The sequence below is a fragment of the Diachasma alloeum genome, unplaced genomic scaffold (assembly GCF_001412515.2).
Source record: "Diachasma alloeum isolate Michigan unplaced genomic scaffold, Dall2.0 Dall_scaffold_00681, whole genome shotgun sequence".
Taxonomy (NCBI): Eukaryota; Metazoa; Arthropoda; class Insecta; order Hymenoptera; family Braconidae; genus Diachasma; species Diachasma alloeum.
Window position 1 is genome coordinate 434324 of NW_021680813.1, and position 24559 is coordinate 458882.

Here is a 24559-nt window from a genome sequence, read left to right on the forward strand (position 1 = left end):
GGAGGCGAAGCCCTCTAGTATAGAATAATTCTGTTAATCATTAAAATATTGATAACAAGGAGTCTAGAAGAGAATGCCATAGAACTTTTTTCTTCTGGCAGTTACCTAAATAGCTTTCCTTTACTCTACTCTTTTTAAGTCACCAGTTATACTAATTATGCCAATATCTGGAAAATTTGAAGTTGCAGTTGAAAATATCAAGAGACCTTTTTTGTAGCTGAAAAAATTTGGAACCACGGGTATCTTTTGATTTTTTTCTAAATGCAGCAGTTAGCGTAAAAACTGCAACTCATTGTACTTTGTCACTACAATGAATCTGCGAATTTGCGAGCCCAGAAAAGACATTATAGCGACATTAAAAATCAGCTTTTGAAATTTTTACAACTCGAATTCGTCTATGAAATTTCAAATGTCTATTTAAAACGAAATAATTTAACGGTAATTTTGGAATTTAAGATAGGCTCTCATGGAAAAATGGGGTTTTCCACAAAAAAAGCCGAGAAAAACGTGAACCTTTGTAAAATATTATTTTTTCCGTGTTATATAATTGTTTTCAATTGGAAAATATTGTGTGAAATTTTTAAAATCAATTACTGAAGTAAAAATTGTTATTTGAAAAATTTTGTTGTGGACAAAACGAATTGTGATGTGCCTAAAGTCGTGCCAAAAAATTTTGTCAATATTGGCAAACAGAAACTCGATATATCATCGAATTAATATTTTCGGAGCAAAGTAATATAACTCCGCAGCAGTATTCTTGAACCATTCAGCATAATATACTGAACTGCAATTTTATGTTTAATTCTTCTAAACTTCATTATTTCCATTAGTTGTCACGATATTTAAGACTTAAAATGCTCCATTTCGTCACTCTTCCCACTGAACCGCAACAGTGCATATCTGGCCTGACGCTTTCCAAATGCGTTATCACTGCGCGGGAAAAAAGGGAAAATCAATAGTCCTTCAACCAGGCGAACACTCCAAAAAAACCTCAGTGAATATCACGCCCCATCGTTCAATCCTTCTCCATGTCCTACTTTTTTTTTAACCGAAAATCCTCTACTTTCGCCATGGAAACATGTATTTTCACACGAGTTTACAACTGAAGCATCAGGGTCTGCTGCATCAATTTGTCAACGATATATTTTAAAAATTAATAAAACAAAACCACTCACGGTTCGTTGATCAAGGTGAACGAGTTGACGGGGAGTGTGGGAGGACTGTTGTCTTCTAGCCCGGCATGTTTACGTTGTCACGGGCGCATCGAACCGAAATCTTTTGAAAACATTCCATCGAGCATCCCTTCCTTTTAGAGCTTCGTACCGAAGGATCGATCGGATTAACCAATCGCCAATCTAGTCATGATATTTTCCAATGTCATGGCCATTTGATATTCACATTTATAGAAAATTTTGTCAACTACAAAAATCGTTTTTCATCAATTTTGCTAAACCCCTTTATTCCAAAGATATTATACCCATAACAATCAACTCATAAATATTGAACACGACTGTCTAATTCTCAAATTACTCCGATACTCTCTGAGGCTAGAAAAAAAATAAAGATTTGTCTGCTCAAAATGCAGTCCGTTCCGAGGGGCTACTCACTCCATAACTGAGTGATGCCATGATTTCGGTGATTTCGAGCGGCGCGGGAGCTCATTTCATGATTTCGAATGATTTCATTCATTCCAAATCAGGGATTTCAGAAACATAAAGTGAATAAATAATAGAGATGGAGCAAAGCGGGTTATGTCAAATTATGAAAATCAAAACTGGCAAATAATAATGCATTCATTTGATTCTACTCCGTCAATCTTGAGCTAATGACGATGAAAAGCGGTTCATTTTACCATTTTACTATGGCAGTGAGTACGGTATTTTATTATCATCGTTGGCAGGTGTGTCAATTTCAAAATCACGAATTCCTGCACGATTCATACTACGCCAGTTTCACGCTACTGATTTCGGTGATTTCATTGATTTCAGACGATTTCACGTGATTTCGGAATGATTTCATGCCAGAGTGGCCCCGTGATTTCGGGAGTGAGTAGCCCCTCAGTTATCACTCTACAAATTCTCCGGGAAATAATCTGCCGAATTAATGTCTCTCCATCAATCTCCCTCACCTGAAAAAAAATTCCATCCGGAAATGCGTGCAATGTTTTTCACCTAACGAGTCCTCCGTACAAGAATAGCTCGAGATCGAACGGCGTGAGGGTGGGATGCGCGTCACAGTGCCGATTGAGCCCATCGTATGCACATCGAGATCGACGAAAAAAAAATTCCGTAGGTGAGAGCCGCGTGGTATAGAGACAGATCGTCGTACAGCTGCGATATCGCAAGGGGTCAAAAGAGAGAAAGAACGAGCAGCCCTCAGCTCTCCCTGATATAAAGTCGAGAGGAGGAGAAGGGATGAGGCAAATATTCTCAACTGGAGGTTGCCAGGGGCGAGTGGTCGGAGAGTCGGGGGACCAGGGTATTGATTGCGACGCGACTACGGTCATGCCGACAACAGAACAGAACAGGGCGCTCGATGGCCGACGCGCGCGGACGATAAAGCGCGCGAGCGCGTTAACACATTTCCCTTTTGCACTATCTTAGTCCATTCCCTCTCTTCCGCACCGTCGTGATTAACCTCATGCGATGATGTTATGCGTGAGCAATGGTGGAAAAACCACTGGAATGATTTATTAAGATTTTGTGAGAGAAAAAATGAGGAGAAAACTAGCGAAAGCAGGAGAAAGCCCAAGGGAGGATTTAGAGGAGCAAAGAAAGGGGTGAATACGTGGGAAGAGGGATGGTACACATAGAAGAAATGTTCGCACGTCTGTTGTGCTCTCAATGTTCTCTCGCGTCGATGCCTGAGCGCATAGACTCCCCAACTATATCGGAGCGCGCGGCTTGGAGCGGTAATCGTTGTCACGCTGTGAGTATTCCACCGACAGAGCGACCGACCAGTCCCTCGTTCTCTGTATACCGCGTACATAACTGCATATCGAGTTGGCGACAAAGACAGAAAACACATACTCAACTCATGATTCTCGTGCGCGGGCTTTTGGTATACAGTTGAACGTTGGGGGTCAGAAGCCAGCGAAATGCCAGGAAAAGTAGCTACTTGCTTGAGCTTAACCCTCGCCTCATCGTCGCCGTCTGAGTTGTCGAGGCACGACGATGAGGTGCCAGTTGATTTTTTTGAACTTACCAAAGTTTCGAGGATTCGTCGGGTGTTATTGACCTCGTGTTATTATCGATAGATCGATAGCGAGGCGACCTGGGGGGAGAAAAAAGAAAGCTAAGTTAATCCTGCGTAATCAAATGAAACTAGAAAAATTGAATTAATTTTACTTTGACATTATCGTCTAAAAGGAGGCAAAGTTAGTGATAAATGAAGACTTGATTTTGGAGGGAGGGGGTAAACTCGACTCCACGTGTGCCAGTGTTTATGGTTCTCAAGTATCAACAAAACAGAGGGATTAGTGATGATAAATCAGTGGAATAGTGTCATCAAATGATAAATTCACGTAAATTACGTTACCCTGGTTATATTAACAGGGTTAACGTGGATGAAAAATCCATTGGACGTATGTTGACCTCGTCGCCCGCAGCATCCAGTCGCAAAGGAGGTGGTGGAAGGAGGTGGAGAAAGAGGATCGATGCCATGTCGAGACGTGACTTGGAGTTGGGTCACGCGTCGATGCACAGGATCAGCGTGATTATACGCTTGTAGAATATTTCAATCCAAAAGTTTTACTAAATTCCACGATCTGTCATAAACACCAGTTGAGATAACGTGGAATTACCAGGAATTCTAATGTCTTCCCTCCCCCCGCCCCTTCCAACACCCCTTCCCACGTCTTGCATTACTATACTGCGGAATCAGCCGACTCAGTCAGCCGTGATATATGAACCAAAACATTGGATATAAACGCAGCCACTCATGCGGCCAATTTGCTCGTATTTCTTCCATTGATTAAAAATAGGTGAAAACTGACACTTCCGGTTAATGTGAATTATCATTCATTGATAAATGACAAATGTTAGATTCATGAGATAATGAGAATAAATTTTTCTACATTTCATGAATTGGTTTAATTAAATTTGACGAATTAAATCGATAAGAGGGGCGAGAGATGGATTGCTGCAACTATGTGCAACCTTACCCCGGACATGGGCATTTCTATCAGCAGCATTTTTGTTATGACAACATGAACGGCTATGCTGGATATGGTGTGGCTCCGATTGCCGATACGATCGACGTTAACGCGCGATATGCGAGGCTACATGCTGCTTATCCGACAGGTTATTGAATTTTCTATTTGAGTGCATGGAAATTGGATCGATTTTTTCCGATTATTAATTTGCGAATATCTCTAAAAGGAGGGAATTAAGGAGAAAATGCCAGAGGGCATTCTTTCAGGGATATTGAATTTCCCGTGAAAAGTTTTTTTTTCTGAAATTTTCATCATGTTAGAAATTGTCAAAAATAATATCAGTGGTGAAAAGGTATAAGAGTTCATTCGAATCGACAGCCAAGACTGCCGCAAAAATGTTTTCATCCTCCTAAAAAAAGATCCAGTTTTAGCTCTTCACTACTGATTTGATAATCAACCAGAGGAAAATGGGCTAGAAAAAAATAGTCAGAAATCCTTTTTGAGCTCCTGCTGATTCTTGTAATCAAGGTCCGCTGATGAATTTTGATAAAGCTTTTCTTCACTGAAATATTCGGTAAAGTTCTGTTGATTCTCTTTTGGATTTTATTTACTGATGCTTCCTATTGAATATTTTCAGAGGGTGGGCTTTTCTCTATTTTTTTGACTGGTTTATTTTATGCTTGCTATAAGAAGTCCGGCAAATGTTACAACAGTTCAGGGCAAGAATGATGTACATGTCTGGCACTTTGCCTACGATGAACGAGTTAGTGCTCGTCCAAAGCCAAAATCAATATACCTCCGGGACAAAGTATTTTTTGCAGGTTCGACGATATCTCTCAAACGTTGTTAGATATATTTTTTCATTTTAACAATGAAATTTCTGATCGAGACGGTGAAGGGAAACCTACCCAAAATAGCGTGGACAATAAAAGTGACAAAATATTTTTTACAAGGCATAAGACCCAAAAATTGCTCTCAAAGGAACTTTCGACACATTTTCATACCATCAATAATTAGTAAGATGATGGAACAATCAATGATACATCATGCGAAAATTCCCATTTACATAATTTATCACACGAATTCGCTTCTCATGACTTTCGAAAACATGTCGAGAGACCCATTTTACAGTCCATCGATTTTTTTTACAAAAATTGTGTCCCAACCTTTCTTTTTCTAACATAATTGAAAACTAATATTAAAATGTATTCCAGAATCATTTGCTTTAACGACTCTAGTACTGAATTATTTAATATTCTGCTTTTGCTATGAATGTGATTAATTGATGGGACTAATTGATTATTTTCCGTTGAGGGGAGACTACTATGAGTTTTAAAAGTCGCGGGCTCCTGGAATGCGATTTCTCTTAGATTGAAGATCGATTACATATGTCTGAAAATGAATAATTAGTGCAAAAAAATTAATAGTTTATTATTCGTTTACCCCGTAGACGCTTAAAATGTTAAAAATAGTCCAAGGCCTCCAATTTTTGAGCTACAGAGGTTTCTTTTTTTGCAGAATTTTTGACAAAAAATATGTGCAGTGACAATTACGAATTTGTTCTTTGAAATTCAATTCCTACACAGCTAATATCGATATTTTTCAGTAAAAAAGTTCACCATTTATGTAAAGTAGCCCGAAAAATATTTCTAATAGAATGGAGGATCTATTTCAAATATTTTGAGGATAATTTTTCCGCCTATTTTACATGAATGACTCAAATTTTTATTTTAAACAAAACGGAATAGCTGTGTAGGAGTTCAATTTTAAATAATTGATTTGTAATTATTACTGCACACATTTTTTAAAAAATTTTGAAAAAAAAGATCCTTTGTAGCTCAAAAATTGGAAGTTCTGGACTATTTTTAACATTTTAAGTGAGTGCGGAGCAAACGAACGATAAACAATCATTTTTTTGCATTAATTAATCGTTTTTAGATATATATAATCGATCGTCAATGTATGAGAAATCTCACTTCAATCGCCCGCGACTTTAAAACTCATAGTACTCTCCCCTTAACTCGGCCAGATGATTAATGTAAGGGTTCCGCATGTTTGTTTAGATTACGTGTACAATCCGAAGGAGGCCCGATTGCGGAAAGCAATGCGCGAGCAGAACCGCGAATTATCGCGGCAGTCGGTCTTATCTGCGCCGATTTCAACCCCCGAAAATTCAACAAACAACACCGGCAGTAATTCTACACCAGTTTCAACGAATTTTGTTAATCTATCAATGACGTGTTCATCACCAGCACCAACGGGTCAGAGTGGCTCATCATTGCCCGGTAGTTCTTCGTATAATCCTGGGAGGATCAATCCGTGGTTTCCAATTGGTCATGCGACGCCTGGAGATCATGTGAAACAGTTGATTCCCTACAGAGTGAGTTTTCTATCCGTTGTTAGTTCCATCTTCATTGAAAAAATCTAAATCCATATAATTTTTTATTCCATAATTTAGGAAAGATCGAAAAACTATTTTTAACTTTCCGACCCTATGAGGGGAGGAAGTTATTGTAATGACCCCGAATATCCAATGTGCGTATATCATCATATCCCCACGTTTCATTACCCCTAGAATCATTCTATGACGTTTTTGGAGAGGTGTGTGTGTGCGTATGTGACCAAAATTATGGTCAATGATTGCTCTTAAACGATCGATTCGATTAAATTTTTTTTCACGCAGACGATGTTTTTCGTGTAACTTGGTACTGATTATATTTTGAACAACATCGTCTCAGCGGATCTTTAGATTTAACAATAAAACTAGTGAAAAACATTAAAAAATGCCATTTTTGTACAAATTCCATGATTCTTCTGAGAGAAACGATGGAATTGATTTATTATCATAATTGATGCAGCTTTGTATGACTAATACTGGAGTGAAATTCCCGAGGGGCTACTCACTCCCGAAATCACGGCGCCACTCTAGCATGAAATCATTCCAAAATCACGGGAGTCAAGTGATTTCAGCTCTTTGAAATCACTTTTGGAACTATTTCCGAAATTACGTGAAATCGTCTGAAATCAATAAAATCACCGAAATCAGTGGCGCACTGGCGAAGTCCGAACAATGTAAGTAATTCGTGATTTTGAAATTGACACGCCTGCCAACGATGATAATGAAATGCCGTATCCACTGCTATAGTAAAATGGTAAAATGGACCGCTTTTCATCGTCATTAGCTCAAGATTGACGGAGTGGAATCAAACCAATTCGTTATTATTCGGCAGTTATTATTGCCAGTTTTGAGTTTCATAATTTCACACAACCCGTTTTGCCCAATTTCTCTATTATTTATTCACTTTATCTTTCTGAAATCACTGATTTCGAATTAACGCTCGAAATCACCGAAATCATTTTTGCCGAATTCACTTAAATCACCGCTGAAATCACCCGAAATCGACTTCATTTTGAAATCATGGTGTTACTCAATTGGGGTGTGAGTAGCTCCTCGGCAATTCCAGCAAAATTGTCTGCGGTTTTGGAATAATTCAAACATAAATTTTTGCAATTTTTGAAATTTGCAACTTTTCGAAGATTTTTCACTGTTGGTCACTTTTTCTTAATCTATTTTTATTTGTACAGAAAATGTATTGCGATATAATTCAAACTGACTGAATTCCGATGAAAATCGTCTCAACAGTTGGCCATTTCTCCGGATACAACTTTCAGCATTTGCGGTTTTTGCACTGCATTTGAGCGATTTTTCGATTTTTTAATTTTGATTGCAAATGGTCTCGAATGTTATGAAACGTGAAAAAATTATGTTTTTAGGGTCATCTCTGTATGTATGTACGTGACAACTTGTTTTTCCAATGAATGAAGGAAAACCAATTGGTCGGGACAATGAGAGTAAGCGACCAACCATCCCTCCGATTTTTTATTTTTCTAATCTACACTCAGAGAACTAATGCATGTTCTGAAACAAGTGTTGTTTGAACCAACAAAATCCTAAGAGAATTATAAATTTCTTGTTGAACTTTTAAACATGGCCCTGAGAAAAACAAATTCTATCGTGAAACATGTTTATTTTATGCGAAACAAAAATGAGTAGTGTTTCGTTTCAGCTATCCAATACTCGAAGATAAGAAATTAATTCTTAAATAGGCTAATAATGATGACGTGATACCAGTCTTGTAATTTAATATTAATGATACCAATAATTATAATTAATATTAAGAATAAAATATTTCTTGATTGACTTCACTTCATAAGAGATATTTTCATTTTGCAAATGTATCGCCTTTAGCGTGAATGATCGCCTTCATGAGTCAAATATCTCATTATTGAAAGCAGAGTAATTATTCATTTTTGAATCTTTCGTATGTTTAAATGAAACAATTTCTATCATGTAAATTATCAACTTTTCATCTTAGCGATTTTTTGTTGTTGAAAATAAGACTTGCTTGACAACACGCTTTTCCGCAGTAATAGAAAATGATTGAGGAAGTTCTTGAGTCAAAGGCTGAATAAAACTTGGTGAATCGAGAATTCGACACGTCAATTGTTCACATGTAGTCAAGTATGGAATTATTTAATTAGAACGACGTGTTAGAAGGCATTTCTTGTTTGAGACTTGCGCGATTACAGAAAAAGTCTTCTGCGACTTTCTCTTAAAATCCCACAATTATGGCGTAAATTCGTAATTATAACAAAAAAACATGTCCAATACATGATAAGATAGTACTACTTCTCTCCGTACTCTATCGATTCAGCATTCAATTTCTCTAATGAATTCCCCGAGAGAAAAACAAGATTTGAAGACATCCAATATTTAGCCTACATCCATGTAATATTAGATTATCGATTTCAGATGATGCAGGCCCACCAGTGCACCTCTGATAAGGCAAAAGATGTTTTGAGGAAACAGACGTCCCTGGCCGAGTGTGCAACAGCCTTTCCATCATCAACCCCAGCATCATGTTATCCGGGTGAATTTTCCCTTCACGTATCCACTCAGCAGTCGAGAATTTCCCCAGTTGGTAGTAACACACGGACCAATGGAACTGGCCTCGAGAGCAACGATTACTGTGGCATTGGGGAATTTACAGACGGCCAGAAGTGGCATCCTTACCAGGTGAGTTTACAATCGATCGCATTGACACGGTTTCTCTCTGCCTTCACACATCACTAATTCCTATTTTTACATTTTCATTTTACCTTTTCAATCTCTATTGTTCTTTGGTTTGTATTTAGAGCGGTCCAACAACGTACCACTCGCGCAGTGGACCGATGACGAAAATATCGACTCGTCATGCTATGCAAAATGTCAACACCATTAATTCACATGCACAGGGACCATGGAATCAATTTTGCGGAGTGCCAATGTGTGAGTTATACTAATCTATCCTTTTATTTTAATCTGTAAGTGAATGGTAGGAAAAGAGGAGATGATCTAAAATTCTCATGTATTACTCTGTTACAATAATTCAAATGTTCAAAATTTTCACAATAACAGTTGTTGGCTCATCTTATTTTACCACTCCTTCAGTGAATTTCAAAATTACAAATACTGATTATTATTTTATGAATTTTCATTTTTATTTGGAGGATAAAAATTGTCCTAAATTGAAGACAAGGAATCAATCAAGGAGAACTTTTTAATCTCACTTTTATCACATAAAACTGGCAGATGACTACATACCACTGTTTTGAAAATTGAGATACCTAGCTTTCACTTCCCACGAGGAGTTAGTGTTTTGTTGTCCACCATGGAAAATGACAGCTAATAGATAATTTGCCACAGCGAATCAGATATTTGTAATTTCCACTTTTTTCAACTCATTCTGAATCTCAATTAAAAATGCTCTTTGAAAAAGTTCCGAATTTTTTCTATTTTTTTTATCCTTCTATTATAATTTTTGGGAATTTCTACATGATGTTCCACTCAATTGACAATTGTGGATTACGAAAGATAAAAAAAAATCCAGATAACATTCGAAAGATAATACATCCGGGTTTTAAGAGCATGTTTTTTCCCCTCAGTGTACTGTACTTCAATAACTCCAATTGAGCTCTCTAGACACGCGCTCCAAAGAGTTTATTTTTCATTATCAACTCATTAAGGAAGTATCATTAGCTTTCTCATGGCTGGGGAGTTGATAAATATTTCTTAATATCATACGATTTGGTCAGATTGTATCCATCAAATGAATTACAATTCAGTTATAATAAAAAAAACAAAAAAAAACAATTCAGTTGAGGAATGGTATCAAATTGATGATAGTGTATTTTACTTTCAACTCTTAATGAATTACAAATATCTTCAAATCGGAAGAAGGTATGGAAAATTCTTGTATTGTGAAATTCTTAATTCGATAATTAAGTATTGTTTCTGGTATATTTTGGCACTGGATATTTCGGCATGGAACCCTTTTTGCTATGCCCTCAGCCAGTCAGACATTTGTGATTATGAATCTATAAGTCAATATTACATTAAGTTAATATTGAGTTTGATTCTAGATGCAACAGGAATCCACGAATTACGAAAAAAAAAATGGAAACCTCTCTGAATATCAAAAGTATTCTCTAGACACTTCGTCAATTTGTTTTGAATTCATCTTCCGCCATTTTACTGTTTAATCTGACGTTTGTTTTTCTTGTTTGATTTTATCACGGTTATCTCCATTCATCAAATTATCAATTAATAATAGTAATGATGACATATTGAGCTTGAAATCACAAAAGTTGAAAAAAATGCATCTAGAATGAATTTACTGATTCATATATGAAAATCCTTATATAACAATTTTTTCCCAACTAATATTAGTTGGGAATAATTCAAGGGCGGGAATTTGGGGATTCATATAGGCGATTGATTTCTTTTCAGCCCCGATAGCTGCGCAGAATCCAGTAATCCGTAGCCCAAGGCACATGGTACTGCTCCAAGACCAGCAGGAACGACACTGTTTCCTCGATGAACTTCCCCTGCCCTACGTCACCAATAAAATTGATCTGGGCCACCCAAGAATGCCACCCAATTATTCTCAATCCACTTATCGGGTAATTCCCCCCTCTGAAATTTCGATAAATTCATCGAGTTCATGAATATTCATTTGATACTGATATTCGTTATACTTCAGGACGCGGAAAAATGCATTGATGGCACGTCGAGATGGCAAACTGGAAATCCAGAGCCTCTGGTGAACAATTTGATGATGCACCAGACAGAGATACAGATTGAGGATGCCCAGAAGCAACCAAAGACAGAGGAGGCTAAAGATTTCACTGATGATGAAACAGAGAAGCCTGATATGGTCTCGAAACAACCTTTACCCGGTTTTCATCAGGCGTTTGGGTCCACGGAAATTGGAAGATTCTCCAGATCTGAATTTTTTGCCAATATGGTCAGTGAGAATGGAAATGTAAGTAGGAGTGTTGATAGAAGTCAAAGTAATCATAGATCGTCTGATTCATCGTTCTGCAACAGTCAAGCTCCCAACGGTTTGCTTCACTCTCCTTGTGATTTTAATGGCCTGGGCCTGGGGATTCAACCCCACTGTGAGGGTGTCAGAAACTCTACACCTCGGTGGCATAGCCCGTATGTCAGCGCTATTACAGGGGAAATTTAATTAAATTTATTTGGATAAACAAATTATTAGGTCTGAGAATATTGAAAGTTTTTCCTTGATTTCTGAATATTTTTTGTTTGATTTGTTTTCGATGTAAGGGAAACGTCGAATGGTTCGTGATATTAGGAGAGAAGAAGCGTAATTAGGCATTTTAAATCCGTAATAAGGTTTTTTGAGAAACTTTATTAATTCTGGTGATTCTGTTATTCTAATTCTGGTGATTATGAATTTGAGCTCATTATGGGTCATTTCTTATTGAAAATTTCATCATCCACAAAAGAGTACTAAATTGAGACCCATTCGATAATGGTGTAATCATCTCAGGAATCTGTGGTTTCAAAATAAAAAATTTCATAGACCATCTTCGTCAAAAATCTAGTCACGTTGAATGTCTCATAATTACTGAGAATGGTATGTTCGGCAGCAAACATTAAGTTCGATTTATAGAAAATGATAGGAGTCACTTGGATTATTTTAATGATTCTTGAATATAAAAGGAAAAAATCATCGAAAAATCTCAATATTCTTGAGGCGAGGCCGCGGTGAATTATTGCAGTCACATGCCATTGAAGTTGCCGTAGAATGATCCTATGCCTTCAAAAAAGCAAATAATATTTAGGGAAAATCATAAATTGAGAAAACGGTCCATTGTATATAATCTTTCATGGGTAGATTTCCATAAATAATGAACCCATTGATTCTCTCGTAAATAGTCGAAATTTGGAAAATAATTGGAAAAATTAGGGTCACATTAGTTTCAGAATTACTTTATAAATTTCAAAAGGGCTCGCACTAGTGAAAAATGAAATATGAAAAAGGCAATTTGTGAATCATCCCTGATAGATTTATTTTCTGTAAAATACTCGACGAATGGGCTTTTAGCATCTCACCACCTCGATTTATGACAATAACAGCGAATTTTTCTCTGATATTTTTTCCTTTTTGTAGGCATAGAATGAGTGATTGATATGCAAATTCTGAATTCATAGGTCAGTGACTCACCCCAGTCTCCCTATAGTCCAATTGTTTTTTTCACGTATAAAGGAAATCTAAGAGAAATTGAAAAAAGCAGTTCCAATTACTAGATGATATATAATACATATAGATATATGTTTCGTTGATAAAGTACATATATGTGGATAAAGAAAAGGATTTATTAGAGAAATGCCACCACGGTTCTTTTTTCGTCCGCGTATGAAAGAAAAAAAATTTCGAATTTGTTGTAATTGGTTATCAAAATTGTGCCTTTCGATGGACTGGATATATTAAGTAACTAACGATAATTAAGAATGAAAAGTGGATAGATATTGAAACTTTATTTAAATTACATTAAATAAATCAGAGGGAGTATGTATCGTCTGCCCGTTCGATTGTTTCAAACTATTCTCGATTCAAAAAAAGAAGAAAGAAACTAAGAAAATCATAAATCAATTTACGTGGAAAGTGTAGGAAAATTTCCATGTCCCAAATATTTATGTCTAGATGATAGAGAATTCTGAATAAAAACTAAATTTTACATGAATAGAGTCAAAATTTAAACTCTGCCAATTTTGAGAGCCTCATCTGGGAAGCAAGCAGTTGAAAACATATTTAAAGATAGATTGGATAGAGCGATATCTAAATGAACAATTCTTTCATCAAAAGGCGTTTCTCTGTCAAGTGGGAATCAATATTTTAACACGAAGAAATCAATATTTTAACGCAATGAAATTACTAAATTCAGGTGTGAAGTAGTAAGAGAAAACAAATCCACTGCGAATTTATCAATTTTTGTATTGTTATCTGCCGAAGAAAATGCATTGAAGAAATTTATTAAAGCTCGTCTGATATCTCACTCTTGGTCGAAAAATTCCAAAGATATTAGAAAAAATGTGTATAAAATTAATGAGAATTCTTTAATGATTATCCTCCAAATATCTGTCAAAGAAGAAGATGTTGCGAAATCGATCCGAAGATTTTCTCTGTGAGCAAGTTTTTTTTTATTTTTTCTATTTCATTGGTTCTATCGAAGTAATTTTCGATTTGAAACCCTTCCTCTAGCCTGCCTCCCCTCCTTTCTTTCCTCTCATTGTTATCTGCGGTATCATGGCCGTCTTACTCTTAGCTGTGCCCCATTCGAGCTAGGACTGCACGGGAAACCATGTAAAACCCCAGTCGCACAGCCGGCCGATTGTGCAGTGCCCTAATATATCCATCTGTCACACTGACTAGCTGGAGACAATAGGCCGCTACACCGTATCTACCGTCCCAATTTTTGTGCGAGCGAGGTGTTCCTAAGCGGTCACCCATTCAAGTACTAACTCAGCTCAACGCTGTATATGGATCCTTATCCATATACAATCGTCAACAAAAGTTCTGTCCTACTAACCTTAATTGAGTGGGGGTTTATGGCCAATGAGGACAGAGGGATACTCTTAACTGGCCAATCACATGCCATACTCAGTTCAGGCTAGTAGGACCGAATTTATGTTGACAATTGTATGAACAGGGGAGCGATTTTGCTCATTTTATGTCGACATAGAATCGTAAATTTCAACCAATGACAGTCCTGGAATCGGAATACTCAACTAGGATTGGTTGAAATTTATGATTTTATGTCGACATAAAACAAGCAAAATCGCTCCCCTGATCCACGGCAATTCAGCAGGCTCAAAAAGTCGATGCTAGGGATTTTTATCTCAATTTGTTTCTGAAAAGATGGCTAGTGGACGGAATTATTGGAAAAAATATTCATCTTCATTTTTTTTTTGAGTGAAAAATTATTATTTTTCCAATTATAAAAGAGAAATGAATGACTAATCGACGATATAATATAAAGTCTAACCTCCACCATTTGCTAATATTTAACGGAATATTCACTTATTTGGGGGATAATTACATGAATAATCGCGATTTTCGGTCATTTTCAATACTGGTCTCACTGAATAACTTAATAACCGCCGAAATTGATAACGGCGAAAGACAATCTCTAATTGTCACCAAAATTCTTGGCATTTTATTGACCACTTTTGGTGAAAATTTCAGATTGAAAAAAAATGGAGTTTTTGAGTAATTACCGATTAAAAAAAAACGTTGGTATAAACACGGTCAAACTAAAGATAATGCTATGTAAAACGTCTTATTTTGAAGGGTTTTTCATGTTCTTTGAATAAGCCAAAAGGCAATTTGAACGCCTGAAACCCGCTGAAATATTGGGGCCAATTTGAAACAAAGAACACTGAAAAAAACTCGAAATTTTCAAACTATCATAACCTCCTGTATTATCAATATTTTTCAATTTTTTCCAAGATGCTGTCTAATAGTCATATTATGAGAAAAAAAATTGAGCTGAAAATCTCCAGTATCGACTTTTTTGGCCTGCGGGTTTGGCGTGGATTTGCTCATATAAAAAATGACTTTGATTGGTAATGACTTGGAAATGGAATCTAGAAAAATTCTTTGAAAAATCAGACATAATCTAGCAACTGCAATTAACGATATCAACATTTTAAACCAGTGTCTTTTTTTTACCGATGGAACTCTTTAACCCACTACTTTCAGAAATATTCGCAAGACACTTTGTATGAAATATTTGGACTCATCTCAATGTTACTACTTCACTACCAAATTGTGAAAAAATGCTTTCACTCTATTAAACGCCAAGTATATCTCGAATTATCATATCCAATGTGATTGGGTGTATTCCAGACCAACGAGAATAATTAAATTTATTATAAAATTTTAATCAACGATGATCAACTTGACACAAGAAATTCCGGAAGAAAAGGAGTATTCAAATGAAAACGATGTCTCGTTTAATAAGATAATCAAAAAGTTAAACAAAAATAAAAAAATAAACAAAATGGAGCATTCAACATATATGTATATGTTAACAATTTATTATTGTTAATAAGTTATTAATATTTATTATCAAAAGAATTAAATATGTGATACAATTACAGATATAAGTATACTTTAAAATTATATATATGATAAATATATCTATACAAAATTATTTAGCTGACAGGTGAAAAAAATAGGTTGAACAAAACCATTAATGTTATATGCATAGTGCTGATAGAGGGGGAGTGAGGGTTATGACATTCACACACATTGGATGTATGAAAATATCATTCATGTCAAGTTGGTTTCCGAGACAAAGAACGAAAACTAATGAATGGAAGTAATTACGTTAAAAAAACCCATCCTTTACCTATTACGGGACCAAACCTTTCATTTCCGTCTGTCATGTTACATAATAGATTAAAAAATCAGCGACTAACACGAGGGCACGTATTTCAATCACAAATTATTTAATTCATTCAAAAATTTTAATTTTCATTCCCCCAAAATAAACAGCAGACAAGCTTGATTGCAGTTTTGACTTTCTTTCGAAAAAATCTTGATAGGAGACTTTGCATAAGCCCTGATTCAAATTTATCTTTAACAATGTCCTGGTGAAGAAAAAGCGCCCTCAAAGCATTTTTCAATCTTTGAATAAGGATCTGTGAAACTTTATCCGAGGTTTCCGAGATTTGTAGGGAACTTGGGATTCTTTTAAACGGCATAATGAGATTCGCACGGTAATACCTCTTTCAAGAATATTTTCCGTACTGATCGTCACTTTTCCTCGTCCGGGGGTTGGCATTCGCGATCGCAACGTAGATGTGGGCGCCACCAAGTGATCCAATACGATCCCTCGGAGGGAACCAATGATGGAGCTCAACAAATGAGATCAAAGAGAATCCAGTGATCTCATTGGTCGCCCGTCAAGAGTAGTTAGTGGAGAGACCACTTGATGGCTCCCACATCTACGTTGCGATCGCGAATTGGCCCTTCCCCAAACTCGTAAAAGTGAGAATCACTACGGAACAAAATATCGTTCACGACTAGTGCCATGGGTTTTTTTACTCACGTGGTTGGCCAGTTCTAGCCTTCGGCTCGGAACCCCACGTGAGTAAAGCACCCCATGACACTTGCCCTGAAATATATCATCTCAAATTGAAAGCTGACTATTTCTAGAAAGCAGGCTTAAATCAAAACATTTCGAATCGAAACGTTGGATTAAATGTTTTCTACTTCGACGAATTATTCTTGATCTATGTCAATTCAACACTTTCATTAGGTCTCAATTGTAAAATGCTCGGAATGATTTCAAGTATAAAAAAGTTTGAAACAAGCCCCGGCAAAGCTTGATTCAAATATCATTTTGGCGGGTGTAAAGAATTGGCGTGTATAGAAGCTGTGAAACATAAGAAGTTGAATTGAAAATTTTTGGTCATTACACAATTGTTCCAGAATTAAATGATTTTTGGAGAAAATCTCAAGAGGAGCTGAAATATTTTTAGTAATAATCACGCACGAAAAAATTTCATAGAAAAACCAAGTGAATTCGCTAGTCAGTTCTATTGCATTTCCATTGAACTTTCTATTCGTTTTTGTCCGATTCTATTAAAATGTTTAACAGATAATATTCGATAGAAAAAGTCAATATAATTCGATTTTTCTATACAACTGATTCCATTGAGATATTTTCTATAGATTTACCTCGGCTCAAATTTTCTACGTTTTTTTCATTCTAGTTTTTCTTTTCTTTTCATCAAGACAATTGAACTAAAAAACTTGGAAAATTAAAGCCGAGAAAATTATACAGAAAATATCTCAGTAGAATAAGTTGTATAAAAAAATCGAATTCTATTGACTTTTTCTATCGAATATTTTCTCTATTGAGTAGTTCAATGGAATCGGCCAAAACTCATAGAAAGTTCAATAGAAATCCAATAGAATTGTCTAGCGGATTCACAGAGTTTTTCAATTAAATTTTTTCATATGTGATATCATGAGCGCTCTAGAATTATGCATGTGTTATATTTTGCAGTTAGAAAATGTTTCTGAAATATTTGACAAATTCCTATCCAGGGAAGCAGGAAGATAATTCTCGATTCATCTGGAAATACGTTTATTTTTTCGTCATATCTGCACGGAAAGTTCGATTTACTCCCCAAATAATTTGAGGAAAGTGGCTTATTTCATGCCGCGGATTTCTGTTGTTTGCGACGATCTTTGGAGCGACATGATCCAAGCTCCTCTCTGCATTTACAATGAAAAATCGAGCTATAGCATGCAGTTATGACGAAAGATAGTACGTACATCTAGGAAGGAAAACATAACAGGACTTCAAAACCCGCGTGTTTACTCCCCTCGGCTTCACCTCGGGCGACAATACACACTTAGGTTGGAATGTTCTGTTTTCCTCCTTTGGTGCACAATATACTATTTGAAACTCGGCTTAGGGCACCTGCACAAGGCAGTATTTTGCAAAATGAACAAAATTTGGGTGGGGAAAATAATCTTCACGAAAGATCTCTTGATTTTCCCTTCCAAGATGATTAAATTATTGTAATGATTCGAATGTTGATCAAACGAAATAAAATGGTTTATTGTGTTTCATAACTTCAATACGAAACTGAAGAGAAATTTGATGAAAGCTCAGTATTGACAACTCAAATTGAAGAGAAAAAATAGTTAAGTCAATTCGTTTTTACTTGTAAAAATGGTTATTCTGCATGTAAAGCATTCGAAGATCAGTACCAAAGATAACCAAATAACGACAGTGTTTTGAATGATCCCAAATAATTATTGTTTAAGATAAAAAATCAATCTTCCCATATCATCAGACTCATAACTCGAGAGCCCAAAGTACAATGCAAAACGTGATGTTTTGAGATAATAGCAGCAATTGCCCCAAACTTACGTAGACTCAGAACGTAGCCCCGTGTAAAGTGTGGATATTGAAGTGAACATTAACGAATTATGAAGATTGTGAATAGAAAGGAAAGAAAAATCATGAAATTCCACGAGAAAAGTCTTTTTTTTAGACTATCGATTAAATGAGGTAAAATCTGATGATCACCCAATGTGTCCCATAAATATAAAAAAATGTGAATTACACATTTAGAAATATTGCAAGTCGGTGCTGTAATTTCTCTTTTTTTGGAATTTAGTATTTCTCAATTCCCCATTTTGGTAATCTTAGACTCAGCGTAGACAAAACGAAAGTAATGACGAATCGCAAGATTATCAATGATCTTCCATAGATGATAATGAAATTTAAAATTTTTGCGAAACTCAAAATCAAAATTTATTCAAAATTTTATCTAGGATGTAATTAATGAGTATAGTCGATTTTCACAGATGAATTCAGTGCATGAACTTGAATCACAACTTTGGTGCCATGAAGTGAAACTAATGTCTTCAAAATTTTGCATGAATGTAATGAAATATTAAAAAATCATTGCTTCCAATTAATATGATTATCGATTAATCATTGCATTTGACGATGAGATTGGCAATTGTGAACGTGTGGGAAGTCGAAGGGAATCCTATTTTAGCCAAAGATAACTGCCGGAGGCAGTTTATCAGATGTTTTCATTTCGTCCCAAATTTAGAGGAACTGTGACGAATATTAAGAAGACAGAATAAACGTTTATATAATATCAATGAAGAATAATGGTTTCATTTTTTTCCTCAGCTAATACCTGAAGGTTATTTCTTCCCATCCATGATCCCTTACCTTCATAAAAAGCCGTCGACTGAAGAGATTGCTGTGTCTAACGATTGCTACTGGATTGGACCTATCATTGGATTTCCAATGGCTAATATGACAAATCCTTCGGTAATTTTGATAGGATTATTTTGACAATTTCGTTAATTAATAGTTAAGGGAAGTACATGGCAGAATTAATAATATACTGAGAGAAAACAACATGTTCCCACTAAAATGGTTTCATTTGAACACATGAAAGTTTTAAATTTGAACAATCGTTCTGCATTTAACAACGAAATATTGGACTCAAGAGGCGGATCATTTACGCGAGTTGGTGTCTTATCGGGATGATAAAATCTCTCAAAATGTGAAGTTAATCAAAAAATGTTTTGTTCCTAAATCACAAGATCACTAGCATTATTATTATTATTGTTCTGTTCAAGAATTCATTCCTTATTTTTGAGTATTGGGTGGCCGAATCGAAAAACTATTCCTCCTTATTTCGCAAAAAACGAACACTTTTCGAGAACAAAATACATATGGTAGTATAGAATAGCGAATATGTTGTGCTAAAAATAGGATTTCTTATTTTTACAAAAAATAATAACTTTTTGGAAGCACTTAATTTATTTTTACAATGGAAATGTTTTACTTCAGGAGACTATTTTAAGGTATATTCCTCGAAAACAGGCTTTTCTTATAATTGTCCCCATGTTCTTCATAGGTAATATTTACAATATTCCACAGCTATTGAAAATAATTCTAACTAGTTATACTATGTAGTTGATAATAAATAATAAATTAAAAGAGGGCTTCTAGAACGCAAGGCATAGGTCAAATGGAGGTTATGGGTTCCTCCAACTCGATTGTTCTATCTTATGAGAAAACGGTTCTTACGATGTTCCTGAAAAACGAGTCCCTGATAGAATGATGAATTCCGAATACGGTGAATTTTGTGTAAAATTTTATAGTATATAGTTTTTGCGATATTCAACTCTAAAAAAATTTTCTGAAATTATTTCTTATTTGATTTAAACAATTAATTAACAAATAATTTCTTATTCTATTCAAATAGTTATTGTTGCGTTCATCAACAATGTAAGAGGATGCAACAATTTATGAGAATGCAATAAATTAGCCCTTGATCACTCGCGCTTAGCCGCCAGCCTTCATCCGTCGCACGGTTAGCACAGCGCTGCTGGATTAAACCCAGCACACGCTGTTGCCAACTTGGCGCTTCCCGCTATAGAAGCATTTCGAGTGGGGCAGTGAATGTAGCAACACCGTCGCTCGAGGGGTCGACACGAACACACTCCCATCGGGCGGCGCGGCGATGCCGTTCTGTCCGTTCGAAATTTCTTTATTTTAGCCTAAACTAATTTCTCGAGAAAAAAACGGACAACCCCAACGCTTAATAAAAGGATTGAACTAGGAACTCTAATTTTCCATAATTTTTAGGAATCGAGACACATGCTAAAATATACAAAAAACGGACGTGCGCCGCGCTCATTGACCGAGTGATCGAGGATTAAGTCATTTAAAATTTCTTCCAGAAATCCATACGCACTAAATGTTGGGTGGTATTGTCTTGGGATACCTATACCTTAATATGCAGCACGATAAGTTTTATTCGTTGTCATTTTCCTCTTCCGATTGTAGTGGTTGAAACAAAATTTATTTGAGAACATGTTTTCTCTCAATGCATGATTAGTTTGTCAAGAAAATTACGAATGAAGAGGTTTCGGAAAATTTGTGAAGATAGTTTTGTAGGATATGAGAATACCGCAAAAAAGATTCCTATCCTACATTTTCCTACCGTTTTTTCAAAAAGATTTTCGGAATAATACGCGAGCTCTACCATTTTGAGGCTGTAATCATCTTGAAAATTTACAGAAATGTATCACCTACATGGAGTTACCCTCTCGCATGAATCGCGATTGGATGTTTCCTACTTCTATGATGCCCCAAGATCAAGTCCCCATAATGGAGAGACCCGAGTTTTTCTTTCATGACAATTATCCCCGTTTTAATGCTCCCGAACGAGTGCATTTCAAGGAACAAAAATTATCTGAAGACAGTAGCAGTTTGAGAACTGAGAGTCCTAAGTGTCCGCCTGAAACTCCAGAAGTCCAGGGGAAAAGTCGAGTTAGTGAGTTCGACGAGCGCAAAGAAATGGAAGATGAGGAAGATGATCAATTTATTAATGTGGATGATGATTGAGAATTTCAATTTTCGTTATATGGAAAGGGAGAAAAATTAGTGGAATCGATAAATATCCGACCGGATCAGCATATCCCTTGGAGAAAAGCAATTTTTTTTGTCCAAAATTCACGATTCCATTGAACCAAATTGGTAAATTCATCAAAAACTGAATCGTTTATTCAGATGAATTAAATGAAAAATGATTGCTACCTTTTTGTAATTCACCCAATGTTTTCTTCTGATTCATAGAAGAAGCATTCATTTTTCTCGGTCAGTGAAAAAAAATTAAATTCATATTTGGAGTATAAATGTCACAGGAATAGATTTTATCGAATCGAGCAAAAATGTTCTCCCTTCCTACAATTGTTCGTCTATATAATTGAGACAATTCAATTTGTTTTTATTCATTTTTCCTCTACCTATGCATCAATTATTTCAATGTAAGATGTTTCTTGTCTCATGAATCAATTTTTTCCTTCAACCACCAAAACTGAATACTTTTCTTTCATTTTAACTCACTGATGACTGCAGAGGTATCTGAGACCATTTGTTTAATGTTTACGATATATCCGACTTGTCGGCATCCCTCAAATATAATAGAAATGAGTAAGCCGCTGGAAGCTGACCACCCATCATATTCGGACATTATCCAGGAGCCCAGAGTAGACGGCCAGGCGTCGGTCAGGTGGTTGTAAAATTCCTACTCCGTCGTAACATCAAACATTGATTAACCCAAGAATTTTTATTGCACCCCTATTGCCCCCGACGGATTCTCTTTGTTGTACAAATTCATTCCGAAAAAAATTCAAACACTTTTTTTTGTTTCCACTTTTTTGTCTCCACTCTCAACTGCCTTAATTTTTCAACCATAACCGTAACTAAATTTGGAGTTTGTATTTAAAATGCACTGACTATATTTCGAAACTTTTGTGAAACTTCTTGAGCAAATATAGAGTCGAAATTCAGAACGATCGCAAACAGACGACACGGTTAAATATTTTTTTTTTAATTTTGACGTGTTGGTTTTTCTTATTTCCGACGGCATTTTATTTGGATTGCTTGAGGATTTCTACAAATGTTACCGAGTTTTGAGGTAGTTTTGACGGGAATTATTCAGAAAACTGGCAGTACACGCATGAAAAATTTTAATAGAAAAACCTAGCGAATTCGCTAGACAATTCTATTCGATTTCTATTGAACTTTCTACTAGTTTTTGGCCGATTCTATTGAAATATTCAATAGAGAATAGTCTACAAAAAATGTCAACAAAATTCGATTTTTCTATACAACTTATTCTATTGAGATATTGTCTATACAATTTCCTCGACTCAAATTTTCCACGTTTTTTCTTCAGACAAAGAAAAGAAAAATGACTTGTAAGTGAGTTTAGACAAGAAGTGATTTCATTAGTTATCGGTCCTGTTTTGTATCTTCAAAATTTTAATTTAGTTGAGACTTCTCATACGATTTTATTGGCATTTGAAAGACTTAAAATTTCCACTAAAATAGAAATGTTAAAGACACAGAGCCGCATCAATAATTGACCAAATTGCCCATGGAATGATCTACGAAAAGTAACGAGACATTTATCCCTAGGAAGATTTTTTCAAGATATATTTGTAATTTTGCGAATGATCCACTCTTCCAACCAGTTCGTATTTTTTTTCCTCATTGAGTATTTCCATAGATGTTTCGAAGTTTTAGCGCTTTTTGATTATATGTTCAACAATGTAATCATTATATACCTGTGTAATGCGCGTAATAATTCGGATTTTTTACGTTATATCGACCTATTATGATTTCGAAAAATAGCAATTTTCGTCATCAGGCCGAAAAATACTTTTCTGAGGAGTGTGAAATTTGCAGACCGAGGCGAAGTCGAGGAATGCAAACGCATGTGTCAGAAAAGTTATTTTCGTGTCACGGGACCTGAAAATTAATTTACACACCTCGCCATGGAAAACAAATCACCCCCTCCCCCCCACGTGCTTGCCATCCTCGCCTTCGGCTCGGAAGGCAATCTTGCACATGGGGGACGGCGATCTGTTTTCCAAGGCTCGGGTATGTAATGTACTACCCTAAAAAAACAAAAACAAATGTTTTTGTAAAAGAACAGCGCCAAGAAAAAGTTTGGGTTGATTCTTACTGGGAAGTAGAAATTTTTGAAAAATACAAAGAAATGAAAAAGAAAACCAAGTCAGCAATGTCGAATGAACGAACATAGTGCACAATCAGATTTCTATGAGAAAAATAGTTTCAGATCGAATAAGGATTTTAAAAAGTTCTTCATGAAATAAAAAATTACTAGAAGGAGACCAACGTCCTTGGCACGGATCAAAAGATGGCGGATTAGATTGATGCCTGCTTTGGTTCTCCTTCTAGTAATTTTTTATTACATGAAGAATTTTTTAAAATCCTTATTCGATTTGAAACTATTTTACTCATAGAAATCTGATTGTGCACTATGTTCGTTCATTCGAGATTGCTGACTTGGCTTTCTTTTTCATTTCTTTGTATTTTTCAAAAATTTTTACTTCCCAGTATAGTGTGTCGTAGTGAGAAAAACAAAGTCCAAGAGTGTTATTAAGTACTTACATATGACAACCCGACATGAAAACTCTGCAGCGCAGTGGTGAAAAGACATTCCAAAAATTCGAACAAGATCATTTTACAGATAGCTCTAAAACTGGTAGGATTCGAGAAAGATCTCGGACTGAATTTTTATGGCTCATAAAATGTTCTATCAAGTAGATTTTTTTTATGAACCTACCAAAATCGCTCCCATCCAAAAATATTGACAAACTGTCTCGCATTAATTTCGGACTCATTTTCACTGAGACAACCGAACACTCAACAACTGGATAAAAGCGACAAGAAATGTCCGAAACTATCTTCACAATGAACTTGATCGAAATATGGACACAAAATTCCATGCGAACCAATCCTCTCCAGAAATCTTAAAATTGTCACGATGAACTTGTAATCCAAACCCCTCAATGGGCGTATGTACCATTGACTCGTTGACCGACATAACATTCACATTGTGCGGATTAAAAACCCCGGTCTACCATGTACACCGTCACTCAAAGATTGGCCAGTGGTTCGTGT

The 24559-nt window shown here is 35.8% G+C and overlaps 1 protein-coding gene across 1 annotated transcript; it reads left to right on the forward strand.

Annotated features, from left to right (window-relative positions):
• Positions 1–4132: 4132 nt before the first annotated feature.
• Positions 4133–21469, forward strand: LOC107044132. The gene is made up of 9 exons (XM_015265904.1): positions 4133–4301; positions 6217–6533; positions 8967–9230; positions 9350–9482; positions 10983–11155; positions 11236–11517; positions 19235–19378; positions 21143–21326; positions 21378–21469. Exons 1-9 carry the CDS (start codon positions 4133–4135, stop codon positions 21467–21469), a joined length of 1758 nt encoding a protein of 585 aa, XP_015121390.1.
• Positions 21470–24559: the final 3090 nt, after the last annotated feature.